Source organism: Pipra filicauda, unplaced genomic scaffold, assembly GCF_003945595.2.
Source record: "Pipra filicauda isolate LSUMZ 115617 unplaced genomic scaffold, ASM394559v2 scaffold125_size2111803_pilon, whole genome shotgun sequence".
NCBI classification, from domain to species: domain Eukaryota; kingdom Metazoa; phylum Chordata; class Aves; order Passeriformes; family Pipridae; genus Pipra; species Pipra filicauda.
In genome coordinates, this window is record NW_024103718.1 from 239,738 (window position 1) to 255,706 (window position 15,969).

At 36.2% G+C, this 15,969-nt stretch overlaps 1 protein-coding gene across 3 annotated transcripts in view; it reads left to right on the forward strand.

Moving 5' to 3' along the window:
* Nucleotides 1-15,969, forward strand: part of LOC113993001 (propionyl-CoA carboxylase alpha chain, mitochondrial) — a 211,046-nt gene that overhangs the window by 141,785 nt on the left and 53,292 nt on the right. For all 3 annotated transcript variants that reach the window (XM_039389393.1, XM_039389398.1, XM_039389403.1), the window contains exon 16: nucleotides 11,619-11,672. In XM_039389393.1, the coding sequence (XP_039245327.1) occupies nucleotides 11,619-11,672 (54 nt within the window). The remainder of the gene's footprint in view (nucleotides 1-11,618; nucleotides 11,673-15,969) is intronic.

Genomic DNA, 15,969 nt, shown 5'->3' on the forward strand with positions numbered 1-15,969 from the left:
GTCTCTTCCTTATGTTTGGATTGTGTGCTTTATCCACTTTTGGGCCTTTTCAGTTTGAAAGTCACAGGACAGTGCATCTCCCGCCTGTTTTTTTTTATGGTTTTATGAAATATGAGTAGTTCCATGACTTGGGAAAAATGTAGAAAACATTCCAAACTTCTGTAGCTCTAAGAAAAGAGGACTAAAAACATTGAAGTAGTTGTATATTCTTTTCTTCTGACCACTTATGTGTTTGAACCAACTCCAAACACCAGACTTGGCTTTTAACTGCCTCATAAATGTTCTGACTGTAACACCAGCCAGGATTTATGTATTCGTTGATGAATAATTTATTTACAAGTATCTATTGATCCTGTCAATAGTGAAAAAATCAAAACTTATTGAAAGCATTTTTCTACATACAACAGTATCTATTTTTTATACATTTATCAGTGATACAGTGGTCAGATTTCTGCTAATTTACAGTGAAATGAGTGAATTTCATTTTTCATTTCCACCCCTGGTAAATTACTCAACTGGAAAAATACTATTTTTGCTTTGATTGAATTGAAAAGATGGCAACTTTAAAATAAAAAAATTATTGTATTTTTCAAGTTTAGTATTACCTGAGAGTGAAATTTTCATTATGTGCCCAAGTACATTGTGGACATAAGTTTTGTAGATTTCCTGGAAAGTTAATGCCAGTTTCAAGGCTTATGTATATGTAAAATAATTTTCTATTTTTAGGTGTGGGTGTGGTTTTTTTTAATAGCTCAATACTGATCCATTTTAGTGCTATTTTATAAAGTACATTCATAATATTGAATAGGAAATAATACTGATGTACAAATATATAATATCTGTCTAGTTGAAAAGCATTATAGTTGGAATGTATAACTGTATTCACAAGGCCTCATTGCAAACTATATTACTATATGTGTGGATATATAACTAATAGTAGTGCTGTTTAACTAAAAGTGTAATAGTTGAGTTGGCACATAAAACTAGTTTCAAAATTAATGATCGTGAGATCAGAACATACTTTCTTCTAGGAGCTGAGCCAGCAATAGTCTTACTTGCACTCCCTGAGTATGACCAAACTGTATGAAATATTGCAGATCTAGCCACAGCAACACTCAATGAGCTGACTGCATGGTATCTAGCCAACAGAATGTGGAATAAGCACATATGTTGTTTCTTTGTCATAGTTTATCTGTCTTTGCTTTTAGCAAAGAAACTCAGTAACTTGAGAAGTTATTAATCTTTTAGTGTATATATGTAAATTTATGGGAACCTTAAACTTGACCTCTGATATCTGCTCACTGGAATCAAAATTGGTTTTTTGGTTATATATTTCTGTAGACTCACCCCTCTGCAAGAACCAAATTAGGCAAGTGTATTCCAGTAGGTCAATTTGTCTCCAAAAGCAATTGACCCTTGAGTCTTGAAGTATCTTCTTTCAGCAAAACTTAGCCCTAGAGCCATTTTAAGCAACAAATATGGATGAATCAAATAATTCCAGCTGTGCTTTATTAATTTTCAGCCAATCTAATTTTTCTTCATAGTTGGTTTCATTCTTCTAAATTTGCTCAACTAAATACAATCTTTGTGAACATTATATTTCTTTGAAGCTTTGATTTATGCACCTTTCGCTCGATCCTGCAGTCTGGCTGCAATTCAGCAAAGCACTTAGGCAAAGAAGTAGGAAATAAATAATTTTAAAATGTTTTGGTTTGAAATGTATTTATGTAAATTATAGTCTAGACATTCAAATTGTTACATATCTGTTGCATTTAAAAATAAGTAATTAAGCATGCTTCTGTATTTTCACTCCTCTGCTAAAGGCTCAATGAGTATTAGAGCAAAGCAGAGCACCAACCATGCTGCAGAGTTATAAAGGGTCTATGAGTTTAAAACCCAGGTTTTCTAGGACAATTTCTAGAGTATGGGACCTGGGAATACATCTGAGTGCCTGAGGAGAAGTATATGCCCTGGTCACAGTCTGTCTAGGGCATACCAGGGCACAACAAGGATGTGTGGCAGCCTCCCCCCTCCCGCTTTTGTTTCCTTTGCGAGGAAGCCCATCTGTGTGCAGCAGATGGGCACTGCGGAGTGCCTGGCCAGGTCCCCAGATGATAGAGGGACCAGAACCCTGGGGTACACTGCAGGTCCGTTTGGCTGCAGCATAAGGGCTCTGAAATCTTTGTGCTGCCTTGGATTACTGTGAAATCCATATATATATATATATATATATATACACAAAGTGATGAACTGATGAAAACTTGGGATCATTTGAGCAAGAGATTTCTGAGATACAGTCTCCAGAGATGGGGGTGTGGGCAGACTCCGTGGCATTTCTTGTTGTACACAGATTCCATTATGGATTTTTTGTAACTGTTTTTAGTAGTTCCTCAGCAAATCCCAGTTTCTCAGCATTTTCTTTACTTGTGACTAGACTCTACCTCTCATCTGGGGAGGCTGAATTTAACACATTGTGTAGTGTGGAATTTTGTTCAAGAAACAAACTAAATTTTTGTGTGCAGAAATACTTTACCAGAATGGTTTCCCCTCCTTGTTTCTAAAGATGTTAGTGGCTTAGAGTTTGACTTACACCTAGCTGTTGTGAATTTGGACTCTGCCTTTGCTGAAAATCAGACAACCATAGGAATATAGTTACAATACATCTTCTTTAGGATTCAGATTTGAAGGGATTAGGTTTTATTTAATTGAAAATACAAATTTAAAATACATTTATGTATAAACCATGATTTGAATAGGATATAACCTTTCGGGCAATATTTAGAGTAAAAATAAATTAGTAAGTGAGGGGCTTAATGATTCCTGTGAAGAGCGAGTGGAAAAATAGAGGTTGAGTTGTGGAAAAGAAACGTAAGAACTCCAGTGGAAACTGGAAGGGAGAGTGGTGGTTCAGAATGGTATCGTGGAAAGTAATGACAAGTGGAACAAAAGCAACAGGCATATTTTAGGACAATGAGGGCACTTTTGCCCCTCTATCTCTTCTCCCTATACAAGTAAGCTAGATTTCGGTGAGCCCTGTGCCTGCAGAAATTGTCTATGGCCTCTTCTCTCTCCCTGTGCATATGAACTGGGGAGCAGGCAGAAGGAAGGAATAAGCTGTCTTTTCCATAGAATTTGAACATCTTCTTTTATTCCTCATGGGAACGATAACCCAAGGGGGTCACAAGATAAATCAAGAACACCATGAAGTCCAGAGACAGGCTTGAACCTAGCTGCAACTCTGTCCTTATTACAATCAAGTTGCAAGTAGGTGCCTTCTGCTGGGACATTGCACAGGAAAATCAGATATTTGCAGAGTGAGCAGGTTGCTCAAGGAAAAAATGCGTGTAAGAGATCCTCAAACCCTCTTTGCTCTGCCACTGCTTTTGTTTGGGCAAGTTCTCAAAAACCACCCCACTGACCATTCAGATTCTGAGACTACTCCTTGGCAATGCCACATGGACAAATTTTACAACTGCTTAGTGCTGTTAAATGTTCTGCTTTCTTGATCGCATCATCAAACAGTCAACCCATCCTTATATGCCATTTACTTGCAGACAGTTCCCTGTAGGAAAAGGATGCTGAGTCAGAATCATAGATAGTTTGGTCTTAATTATTCATCACGATCTTTGCCAACACTTTTTTATTTCCTCATTCTTTCATATGCACTCAGCCTTTTCAGTATCGTATTGGCCATGCTGGTTTCACAGCTCTACTAACTTGCTGTCATGAAACCTTCTACCTTCTAAAAGTAGTGCAGGTGTTCTGCCTGGACCCCAGAAAATGTTTGGTGGCTTTTGGCGCCTTCAGCAAAGCAATTTTACAACAGCAGTGGTGATGCCTTTTCTTTGTATTTCCTGACTTGCAGAGAATTAGTTTCTGATAATTAGTTTCTGAAGCTCTGTAGGATGTAGGGAGAACTCAACTGGACAAGGTCCTGAGCAGCTCAATATCACTTTGACATTAGCCTTGCTTTGAACGGGGAATATGAGTACCTGATTTCCAGAAGTCCCTTCCTGTTCTGTGTCTCTATTGGACATCCCAAACTCTGCAGTAAAAAGGTCTTTGTCAGTCACAGCAAGGTGTGATTAAGAGAGTAATGGAGTTGCTAAACAAGAACACAATCCTGTAAAGCTGAAATAATCAGTCTCAAGCTTCAAGTGATTTTTTGAATGAAATAGATGAAGATTTGTCAGGGGAGCTTTCTCTATTTAGTGTTAAAGGGAATTCAGTGATGGCATCACTTATTTTTTCATTTAATTTATTTATTGCATCAACAATTGCAGCAGGAGTAGTATATTCTACATCCTGGGATATGAAAATTTAAGTGCTTCTCTGATACAATGTTTCTTTTGATTATTATTTTGGTATATAATAACAGAAAAAATGAAAATGCTGTAGGTTGTGAAGCCTTTGTTTCTGCAAAATGTCTGACAGGAGAACAAAGCCTGTATTCATTTCCTTCAACCCTGTAGAGACTTTTTCAAACATGTAATTTTTAAATTTTTTTAAGAAAAATGACCTTTTTTTTATTTTGCTGTTTTGAGATCTCAGATGTAATCTGAGATATGTAATGATATATGCATTATATATGCATATATATTATATATGCATTATATAGATTTCCAATCTAAAGTACCATTACCTCACCACACTCATTTTCTCAAACCCTAAAAAGGATTTTGGGAAGGTTTAGTGTGTAGTGTTTGTGAAGACTGGTTGACAGTCCATTCTTTAGTGCTGTGCAATTACTGCACACACTCTGCTGTTGCTGTTGAACCCATGATTTGAAAATTATTCTTGCTAGGTTGTCTCCAGAAGAGAGACACAGAATGATTTGCAAACAGGGACAGACTTTTGGTTATACTATACCGAAATAGCTATCCTTTTGGTTAAAGAAAAGCCAGAGTGTGAACCCCAGCACTGAATTCCTGATGACCCACACTGATTAACTCATAGCTCACTCCCTGGCTTTTTTTTTCAGTCTGTTCCAGTTATGGCTAACCTGGGCAAATCTGGTACAGATTTCTTGGCCATGGTTCAAATGGAGAATGTGTGATGGGAAGGGGAAAATTAAAGGAAATAAAAGATTGTGAAACTACAGCAGTAGAACTAAAAGCACATATTACTCCCTTACCGATTTTTTCACGAAAATGAATTTTTTTTTTTTCATTTGGGAAGGAAATGAGTGATCAACTGCTTTGCTCAATCAATCCCCCTGAAATGGGATTAGTTTTATCCTGTGCTACTCAAGGTGTTAATCAAATAGCGTTAGTTGTCATCTTGTTCCATATTTTTTTCCTTTTGGAGCTGTATATTTTCATGACAAACAATATTCAGGATGAATAACTATAAGGATTCTGTATGTGTTGAAAGAGCAAAGTGTTGTGTTTAGTTCTTGACAGACATTGTAGTTTTATGATATCTAAACCTCGAAAGATGAAAAATGTTTCTCTTGAACATGCTAACACATTCAGAGAGCAAAGGGGAAGGAAGAGGAGGGCCGTCAGAGAGTGAGAAAGGATCCTGTAAAGAATTTGTCTCAAGCCAGTCATAGACATTATCAGATCTAGAATCACATGGCAGCATTTTGTCTGCATATTGCCCCCCTATAAGAGCAAAACATATCATGGCATCCAAAAAGAGGGTAAAGTTTCCAGAAGTTCTAGTAATTTTGTGATTTAAGGTAGTAACAGCAAAAATTTAGAAGTTCACAGAGAAGACTAAACTCTTCATTATTGTAAATAGTGGTAAATGTTGGGCTGGAGTCTCTTAGAGTCATTCTTTACCAATGCCAAATAAACAGTATTTGCTATGTTGTTGTTACTGGGGGTTTTTTTTGTTGTTTGATTTGGTGGTTTGATTTTTTTGTTGTTGTTTTTTTTGTTTGTTTGGGTTTTTTTGGTGATGTTTTGTTGTTGTTGGGTTTTTTGCTATTGTTGTTTGGTTGAAGTGTTTTTGTTTGATTTTGTTAGTTTTAAAGCCTCTCATCCACTTCTTTATAATACCTACCTCAAAGGGTTAAAGGATCACATGGACGTGCTTGGAAGGCATTTTGTATATGTAATAGCAATACAGCAGTGATATTCATATTTTAAAAAAATCTCTGTGAAAACAGGTAACAAGTTTAACAGTCACATTGGATATCACCTAAAGAAATATTGGAATGGATCTGTGTTTCTACTTTTCTGTTTACGGGAGGACAGAAATTCCGAAGTCATCTTCTGTAATTGAATCTCAGACATTAAGAGAATGGTTCTTTTAAAAAGTAGTAATATGGTGCCTCAGCCTCTTAGAAACTGCACCTGCACAATTATCTGTGTGGATTGATACCCTGTAAGCCACTCACCCTGTGTTTAACATATGTATTTGTACTGTTTGGGAACAGATTGCATTGAGTCCCCGGAAAGGGACTGAGGTAGCTTGCAACAGGTGCCAGGAGAGACCAGTATCTCAGCATCCTGGCAGGATTCCTTTTAAAGGGAAAGACTACTTCAGCGTAGTACCATTTATATCAGTCTTAGACATCTTTCACAAGTCAAAATGCTTCACAAACAGCAGGACTTGATCATCTCTTTTCCCACTGGATGACTGCTGCCTTGTAAGAACCTGGAAAATGTGGACATGCCCTGAGGAAGAAAAATTCACTGAGGCTTTATTTACTATTAAGTGTGAACTGAAACTGGTAATGGCTAAGGGTAGAGCAGTGCACAAAGTCGGGCTAACTTCCTATCTGTAATTTCATGCTCTAAGGGGAGAAAATTCTGAACCATTAGTGCAAAATGCTAAATTGTGAAAAAGTAGGGTGATTCCCAAAGTGGAAAGGTTTGTGAGGCTGAACAAGCCTGAACATATAGTGCAATGCTGAAAGTCCACAGCATGCAAGAAAGTTTGGTTACATTGCTAGTCTGGGATTACATGCCTTGACTGCGATTTTGCGTGGTGGAAAGGCAGTGCTGAAATGAACTTCTACTTTCTGTGGAGGTTCTAGAAGGAGAGGGAAAAGGAGATTGATAAGACCAAATCAATCCTTGCTTTTTGACGAGAGGATGACTTAATGGTTTCACAGCTACTTCTGCAGCTTTCTCCTCCTCTCTGACCCTGCCATGGGACTCTAAAGGTAAAAGTGACTTAGGTGGAAAACGGAGCTTTCCAGATGTCCAAACACCCTCACATACAAAATCTCATAGATTAAGTACTAGCAGATGAATCTGGTATAACTTTACAAGCTAAAATACGGTGGGTTTTTTTCCACTGACTTCCCTATTGTGGGAATAATTTGTTTTTTAATTAAACCTGTCTGAGGATGATTCTAGCCTGTGTTTTGCGAGGTTGAATTTTCAAGAATTTATAAGTATTGGCAAAAAAAGTGGATAGCATTCTTCATTTGAAATTCATGGCATAAGATGTTCAGAATGTCTGTTAGCAAGCAGTTGAAATGAAGCAATAGGGCTGGGCTGCAAGAAATTCTGCATTCTGAAAAACAGCACCATGCTGGGAAACTACCAGTGTTTCATTCAGAATTTTATCTATAGCCTATCTATAGATTTTCTGGGCTTGTTATTTTGTTTTTGGTTCTGTATAGTTTGCTATGTCTTGTCCAAGTAGTAATGTAGTCATGCCATCGCTTGAAAAAGTCACAAAAAATGTTGAGTGACAAGCTGTAAGTTTTCTGTAAGAAATGGTCTCCAGCTTTACTTTTTCAAGATGAATGGGTTTGAGAAACTTAAATAGAGATATATATGATTGCCTTTGCCAGCTCATATTCATTCTGACTTCACACATCACCTTTTCATTTGTAAGCAAGGCAAAAAAACTGCTTTTGGTCTGCTGGAGTTTCTTTGGTTTTGTATCCTTCCTCCTCTGCAGCTGCTCACTTCTAGTAGCCTGGAGAGCCTGAGATACCAGAAGATTTGTGGGAAAATATTCTGAGATCTTACTGTTGTCTAATAACGTCTGTTAGTTTAGAATGTCTTTCAGTAATACATATTTTATGTTTTGAACTGAGCTTTATCCTTTTTCTTGTAAAGGTTGTTATCATTTTTATCTGCAAGTGCTCAGCCACGGCAGGCTTAATGCAAAGCTGATTGTAACCCTACTGCATCTTATGATGAATAGATCATTGATACCCAACTAAGTGGAAATAATTTTCTATGGCAAAGCAGAAGAATTTAAAGTCATATCACACTGACCTCTGGTAATTTGCTGGGATTTACAGATTAAAATGATTATTTGTGAAATAAGTATGGTATAGCATACACAAGATAGAGAAGGAAAATCAAATACATTTTATATGATTGTATGCACTTGTCTGTTTTTACATGTGTGCATAAGGATTTTGTTTGTATATACATGGCATATGCAGTATAACATACTGTAACCTGTGTGTGTAAAAATACATATAATATTTATATAACAGTCATACCTGTTTGACAGCTTTGAGACTGTAGATCGATTTTCTTGAAGTTGTGATTTTTTTTTCATATTTCAGTTAGCTTGTTACTTTCTCATAGGAAAAAAATATACTTTTAACTCATATGGTAGTAATTAAGTTAGTCTGAAGCTCTGTCAGTTGAATTGACTAGAAAAGCAATGGTTGAATTGACTAGAAAAGCATTGGTTATTTCTAAGATCACATAATTTATGTCAAGAATGTAATTTTTACTGTATTGTTAGGTAAACACAAGGTAAAGTTTTGTCTTTGAACAAATGGTAGACTTTCCTTGCCTTTTTGTTGTAAACCTTCTAGCAAATAATGTGCAATTTATTAGGAAAGCAATGACAATATGTATAATTAGCTATTCTCTATTGTTACCTCTATTTGATTACTTTCGTGCTATCACATGCAATATGAAACCATCTATTATGAGGTATAGAATTATGTATATATCTAACTTTACAGGAGAAACTGGAGACTAGTCCTTTTTCTGAAGAGGCAGAAAATAAAAGAATAATTGTTAATCGTGTCCTTTCATTTTCTATAAAACATCAATTACATTTACACATCCCAGAAACACTAGCCCACCAGTGGAACAGAAAAAACTCTTCAATATGCTTCAAAAAAATCTAATCACATCTAATAGCTGAAATTTATTTACAGCTGTAATTTGAAACATTAATTATGATAATGTGCTGACTTCTTTTGTAGCACGGTTCTCAAAAACCTGGCAGTTCTCTTTTTGGTCTTGATGTAACATATGTTTTGTGACTTGGAGAATTTCTCTACCTTTCTTTCTTGTTTTTGTTTTTTACATATACCCAGAAGGGAAATTTCTTTTTCTCCTCTGTTAACTATTTTTGTCACCTTCTCAGTTATTTTCCTCCTCCCCTCACTGGATGTTAATTTAAGGGATGGATTTTAGCGCTTATACTGACTCTTAATGCAATTGACAACTGAATGTAATGCTTTGTATTTTGGACACAGCAAACAGTAGCAGTGAGGATTTACTATACTGTGATACCAGTGTGCTCCAACAGCATCAGAGCAGGAAAAACACTGCTCATATCTTTGTCTTGTCCTGAGACTGAGGCTTTACAAGGTGCCTTCGTGATGTACATATATATTTGGCTTTATTAACTTATTTTTGAAAGGGCTTCATTATTGCAATGCTAGCTTATTTGGTTGCGTTTAAAGAGAATCTGTGTGAGGAAATACTATAATGGTTTGCTTTTCAGTTGTAAAAAAAAAGTTGAGTTGTCAAGATACCTGGCTTTCCTCTGAAAGCCTTTAAAGAAAATGAATAAAGGGCTCTATTTTTCTTGTTGTTTTGTTTCGTTTTTTAAGTTGTGTTTTTCTGTATGACAGGGAGATTAGCCAAAAAAAATGGAATTTTTATTAGGACATGAAAAGGTCTCTAATGACCCTTGAAAGCAGACAAAAGGGTAGCACAATAAGTGACAGAACTTTAACGAGGGTGGAGGGCATTCCAGGAAAAAAAGAAATTAAATCCTTTAATTTTTTTCGGCTTGCCATTTTCTGACAGCTTATCAAGTGGTTGGGACTTGTTTGTTTTGGCATGCGGTTCATTCATTGTAGGCAGCCGACACTTTGTTCTTCTTTGTGGTTTCCAAAACCTGATTGTGTTTATCCCAGACTGTGGGAAAAGTGTATATTCCTGTTTCCTTTATAAAAGTAAACGTCAGGTTTTGTATGAAATTTTATTTCCCATATTTTCCATTCCATTAATCATTATTGTTGAAATATGTCAGGCTTTGGCACATCACCCTTTGTTTTCATATGATTGTACAGATTGCAATGTCAGTGTGTGACCTATTAAGTAAAAAAATAAGCATGTTTGGGCTCTAGTAATTATTACTTCATAACGTGTAGCTGAGGAACATGCACCAGTAGTGAAAAGGGACCAGAATTTAATTTATTGCTATTAACATTGTTTTGGGGGATATCTAGCTATTGTTGTATAGCTAGCACTTTCTCATTGGGTCTAGAGAAGACAACTTAGGGGAGCCATGATAATGGTTCTTCATATACCTGTAGGTAGCTGTAAAGAGGAAGGGAATAATCTGTGTTTCCCGTCTGCGATGAAAAAGAGGAGAATTAATGTACGTAATAAAGCTGAACTCAGCATTATTTTAGTCAACTATTAGGAAAAAACTTCCTAATGGTAAACATGAAGGAACACTGGGATAAATTGCTTAGGGAGATAGTGAAATCTCTGCAATTGAAAGATTTTAAAAATGGATTAGACACATATCATTTGGCAGTGACACTGGTTGTTTTGCTTCTGCTAGGGGTTCCAGGCTAGACGATCACTCAAGATTATTTGCAGCCCTGTTCTTATGATTTGTTGTCTTTAAAATGCTGAAGATTTCTGTGCAGCTCTTTGTTTGCAATTATACTCTTCTCAGATCTATGCTTTGGTACTTGTATGTATGCCTGGCATTGTGTAAGATTAGGGCTGCGTTCCATGACTAAGGACTATATGTGCTGTAGTTTAAACAGTGGGAAGAAAATTGAAAAAATGCCCACTTTTTACATTGAAGGAGGAAACAATTAATGGAAAGAAAGAGTTCTTTATACATTTTGCATATTTAAATTATGTTTAATGCTGTGTGAAATCAGTAACGTATTTTCTCTTGCATTGTCTTGTGGCTTATTGACAATGTAATATTTGAAGACTGTTTAATAACTTCAATCAACTCTTGAACCACAGTAGGTGACCAGACATTTCATAAGGTCATTTTTTTTTTCTGTTTTCAAAGTAGCATCATTGGAGGTTTGCATTTTAAAAAGAGATTAAAATGTCTCTCATTAGGAGAGAATGAAGATAATACTAAATGTGGGTATCATGAATACAGAATTACAGACGTTTGGAGATGGCAGAAGCCTCATTATTCATGGCATTTGAGCCCAAGGTTTTACTGTGTTGGATGTATTTGCTTTCATTGTTCTTCAAAAATAAATTTTATCGAGTTGACTGAACTAAAACCAAAATCTGAGATGCAGTATGATTTAGGTTTCTAGTACTTCTGTTGAAGGAAATTATTTTATCTGTTTTATAGATTTGTGTATTCAATTATTTTTTATGGTGGTGATGTCATAAAATGGAATGGTTACAAATTCTGGAGATGCTTTAATCAGTTCTTACATTTGTGTTTTTCAGCGCATTTCTCGGAATGCCTCTGGAGAGACAAGCATTCAGTTTCTAGGCACAGTGGTAAGCATTTAATAACTATTGTCAAGAGTTATATTGGTAGAAGAATATAATGTAAACAGAAAATAGGTAAGTTACACTGGTAGCACATTTACACATGTATTTCTGATGGTTAGTATTATGTGTAATTATTCTGAGCTCAACAGGTGAATGTAGGCAAATATCTGAAGATAACTTCCAGGGCACAGTGCACAGTATCTGTGTTCCACATTTCCATTGATGCAAGTCTGCATCTGTTTCATTTGGAAGGGATTTAAAAATAACGGGGTTGTAGACTTGTAAGCTTATTGCAATATACTGAGGTTTGATCTGCATCAGTGTAAATCCCATTCTTCCTCACCACCTCAACTGTGTGATCTCTTGCTTCACCATATCACATACTTTTATATCCCAGAGGTGGATCAATAACTGTCTTATGAAAAGACTAATTAATAATGAAAAGTGTTCTATCCTTTTCTCACTCTAACTAGATTTGGTAGCTCTGCAGTTCTTCTAGATTTTGTTTACTGGATAGAAGTTCACCTAAAATCCAGATCAGGTTTTATACCATTAGACAGAATTTGCTAATAAAATTATTAGCTGGAGTAGTCATGTATAATATAGAAACTGAAGTTTTGTGTTAGGTTATGGATGCTTATAAACATATATGTGATTGAAGCAACTTCCATTTCCATGATTTGCATGATTAAAATGCAGTCATTGAATTTTTCCAAGTTCCATGTGCACTAAAAATAGTTCTGAAAAGGAGATAAAATTGAAGTATCCTCTAAAGTAAGTTGTTCTGCCTGCTGCAGGACCTACCATCTTTGTGCACTATATGTTTTCAACAAAAGTAGATTAAGATTGCATATGATCATGCTTTCATTCTACTTAGTTGTTATTAGTTCTTCTACAAGTCCTACAAAGCCATTTTTTGTAAGGTGTAACATGGTAAGGGTAAACATAACAAGAATACCTTGCATGTATGTTTTTACATACCTTGCATATTGGTTTTTAGAAATGAAAAATCCCCCAATTTTTTTTACTTCGATAATAGATCTCTATATATGCATATTCATTTATTTGTCTTAGTCTCAAGCAGAATGACAGTTCTGCTGTCATAAAAGAAAAGTTTTGTTCTGCACTGTTGTATTTATAATGATGCTTCATCTCTGGAGTTGCAACCTGGATATGTGAGATTGCTGCCAGGTGACTGATTGGATAGTCTTTGTGTGAGAATAAAATAATTACTCCAAGTAGATAAGATATAAACACAAATGCAACTTGTTAATACTGAATAGATTTTAATTGGTTCCTCTGTAACTGGGTACTGTTGCAGGGAAAATTCTGATTGTGTATTTAGTGACATTAAAAATTAAATGTGATGTTAAGTTAGCTATGCAAATATTTTGTATTCATTTATTAGAAGTGCCCCTAAGTCCTACTTACAGACTAGAACTTGTGTTCTGAGCCTTTCGTAGCAGGAAAAGCTTATAAAAGAGGAAATAGAATCGATGTGCTTTTAGCTTTAAAAAAAAAAAGATGATGAAACAGCTAAGGGATTGTAATATATGTTAGATCATACTGACTAGCTCATGTGTGTTTATTGAATCCTAATTATTTGGGGAAATCAAGTATGTGATTACAACTAAAATTCTCAGGAGGACTAAACAGAAAAGCCTTTAGTATTCTCTCTGTAATTTTTTTATTTAATATAAATTATGCTCGTGTCTTGCTGATCAAACCTAGAGAGAGAGCTTCAGCGAGCAGAGCAGAGAAGCAGTAATGAAGTCTGCTTCCCAGGGTTTGCCCCAATACCAGTTTTCCCATAGAATCCAAAGCAGAGTCTGCACCTGTGCTTCTGTCAGTTCCTCTAGCCTAATGGCCTCCTTTCCTCTATTTGCTATTTAGTTTGTCCTTTACTTGTTTAACATTCTTCTAGTCTTCTGATTTAAACTTAATACACTCAGCTTAGGTAATGGGGAGAAGGATACAATGATATCTCCTACAAATTGCCACACAGTCTATATGTGTGTACCTGTGTGTGTATGTGTACACATATACAAATGTAAATGTTCAAACAAAGAAAATGTCATTTTAATGAAGGCCCTAGAAATACATTTTGAGTTCACCATTACATATCTTACCAAACCCTTGCTAAGTACAGTCAACGTAGTAAGTGTTTGAAAGGAATATTTAACAGCAAAAGACTCTTGATTGCTCATTATTATGATGATGATGTAGTGTTATCAACATAATAAACAGCTTGCAAAATTACTTCTCTACTCTTTTTTCATAGTAGTAAACCTTAAGGATAGCTTTGAGCATTCTGTGTTCCTTTTGATCAGGACAAATGTTGATGGCACTCCAGTGGTAGCAGGCAGCACGACATTACTGAGTGTACAGACCGCTGGCCTGTCCAGCAGAATATATTTTTAGAACCAGCTGATAAGGAGCACAGCTTGCTTGGCTTGTCAGGAAGGCATCAGCTTCAATAAGTGGCTTCACTTGATTTTTTGACATTATATGGTAAAAACAACTCTGCTACTGGATTTTGATAAAACGCAACCCTCTGCTTCAGCAAGGCAGTTGACACTCTGAGGGGAAGTGAAAGTTGTGCTTCTCTATTAGAAATATCCTTGCTGTCCCAGTTAGTTAGGTGGAGGACAGAGAAAACTGCATTGCAGATGAAAGACAACAGTGTAATGTGAGTTCTGCTGCATAACATATGATAAACATCTGGGCAGTAGGACAAATGTTTCTGTTAGGGTAACAGCATATTTCTGTTATTCTAGAGGAGAACAGGAAAAATCATGTTGCTTTCCCCAGCACTGAGTGCACATTTGGGGGTCTATATGGATTTGTAATAATGTTTCTGTTTGTTTCTGATCATGAGTAGAAATTAATTCCTACTTGAGCATTTCTCTCCAAATTGTAGTGGCGTTAGATAGCTTATTTCCTCCAAATTGTTTTTTGACAGAGAGTTGTGAGTCTCAGATATGATAGGGACTCATGCTTTTGAAGGATGTATAAGGATGTTTCTGCCTGAGGAGCGACCAACTTATAGCTGTAAGAAGTACAGTGTTGAATGGGAAACTGCACTGGTTTGGCATAATTTTTTTGTGATAATAATATTGAGTCCTGATTAAATTATTTCAGAGTAGATCCTGGGTTATTGATATAACTGAGATTTTACGTGAGTTTTTACTCATTTGTCCCCTCTGATGAATGTTACTAGATATGATGTGCTGTTTTGCCACTTTACACTAAAATTTAGATATTTAGATATTGTATTTATTAATAGCATTACCATAATACTGAGGAATCTGATTGTGTTATATATTGTACAAAGAAAAAGGAAAGAAGATAGTACACACACACACACACACACACACATGCTTTAGATTAATGTCCAAAACTGCGCCCAAAAGCAAGAGGACAGAAAACACGTCTTTTATGAGTTGTCTTGTATGTGTAGGCAGCTCACAGAAGTAGGTTTGTCAAAAACATAGAATCACATAATTGTTTAGGTTGTAAAAAGTTCTCCAAGATCATTGATTCCAACCATTAACCCAGCACTACCAAGTCCACTACTAAACAATGTCCCCAAGTGCCACATCTACATGTCCCTACCTGCAGGGATGGTGACTGCACCACTTGCCTGGACAGCTGTTCAATGCTTGACAGCCCTTTCCGTGAAAAAAGTTTTCATGATATCCAATTTAAACCTCCCCTGGTGCAATTTGAGGCTGTTTCCTCTCATCACTTGTTACCTGGGAGAAGAGACCGACACCCACCTGGCTACTCAGAGAGTGAGAAGGTCCCCCTGAGTCTTCTTTTGTTCAGGCTAAACAACCCCAACTTCCTCAGCTGCTCTTCATGATTTGTTCTCTAGATGTAAAGAACTATATTAAATAAATACATAAAGCTGTACTAAGTTCTCTGCACAGAGCTTCTGCTTCATCTTCTGTGATTCAAAAAACTGTATGTTTGAGTACTTTCTTCAGAGGACCAAAGTTCCTCCTTCATTCCTATCTATCTAGTTAGCCTCCAGTTTCTGTTGTGTCTTCTGTCTTTTCATTCCACCTTCTGTTCTCTTACATGAGATAAATGTTTTTTGCTGGCCCTAGTCATTTGCTGGTTATTCAAGGCTCACAGCTGGATTTCGGCAACGGAACACTTCTGGGCAGGCAGCCTTTATCGCTAAGAAAGCTGCGAATATATAGAGAACTGCAGATTATTGTGGAAGCATTTAAGGTGTTCTAAACTGTGTGTAGTGGCCTCTGTGTAGAATTTCAAATAAAGAAGTTGTGTATGTTTG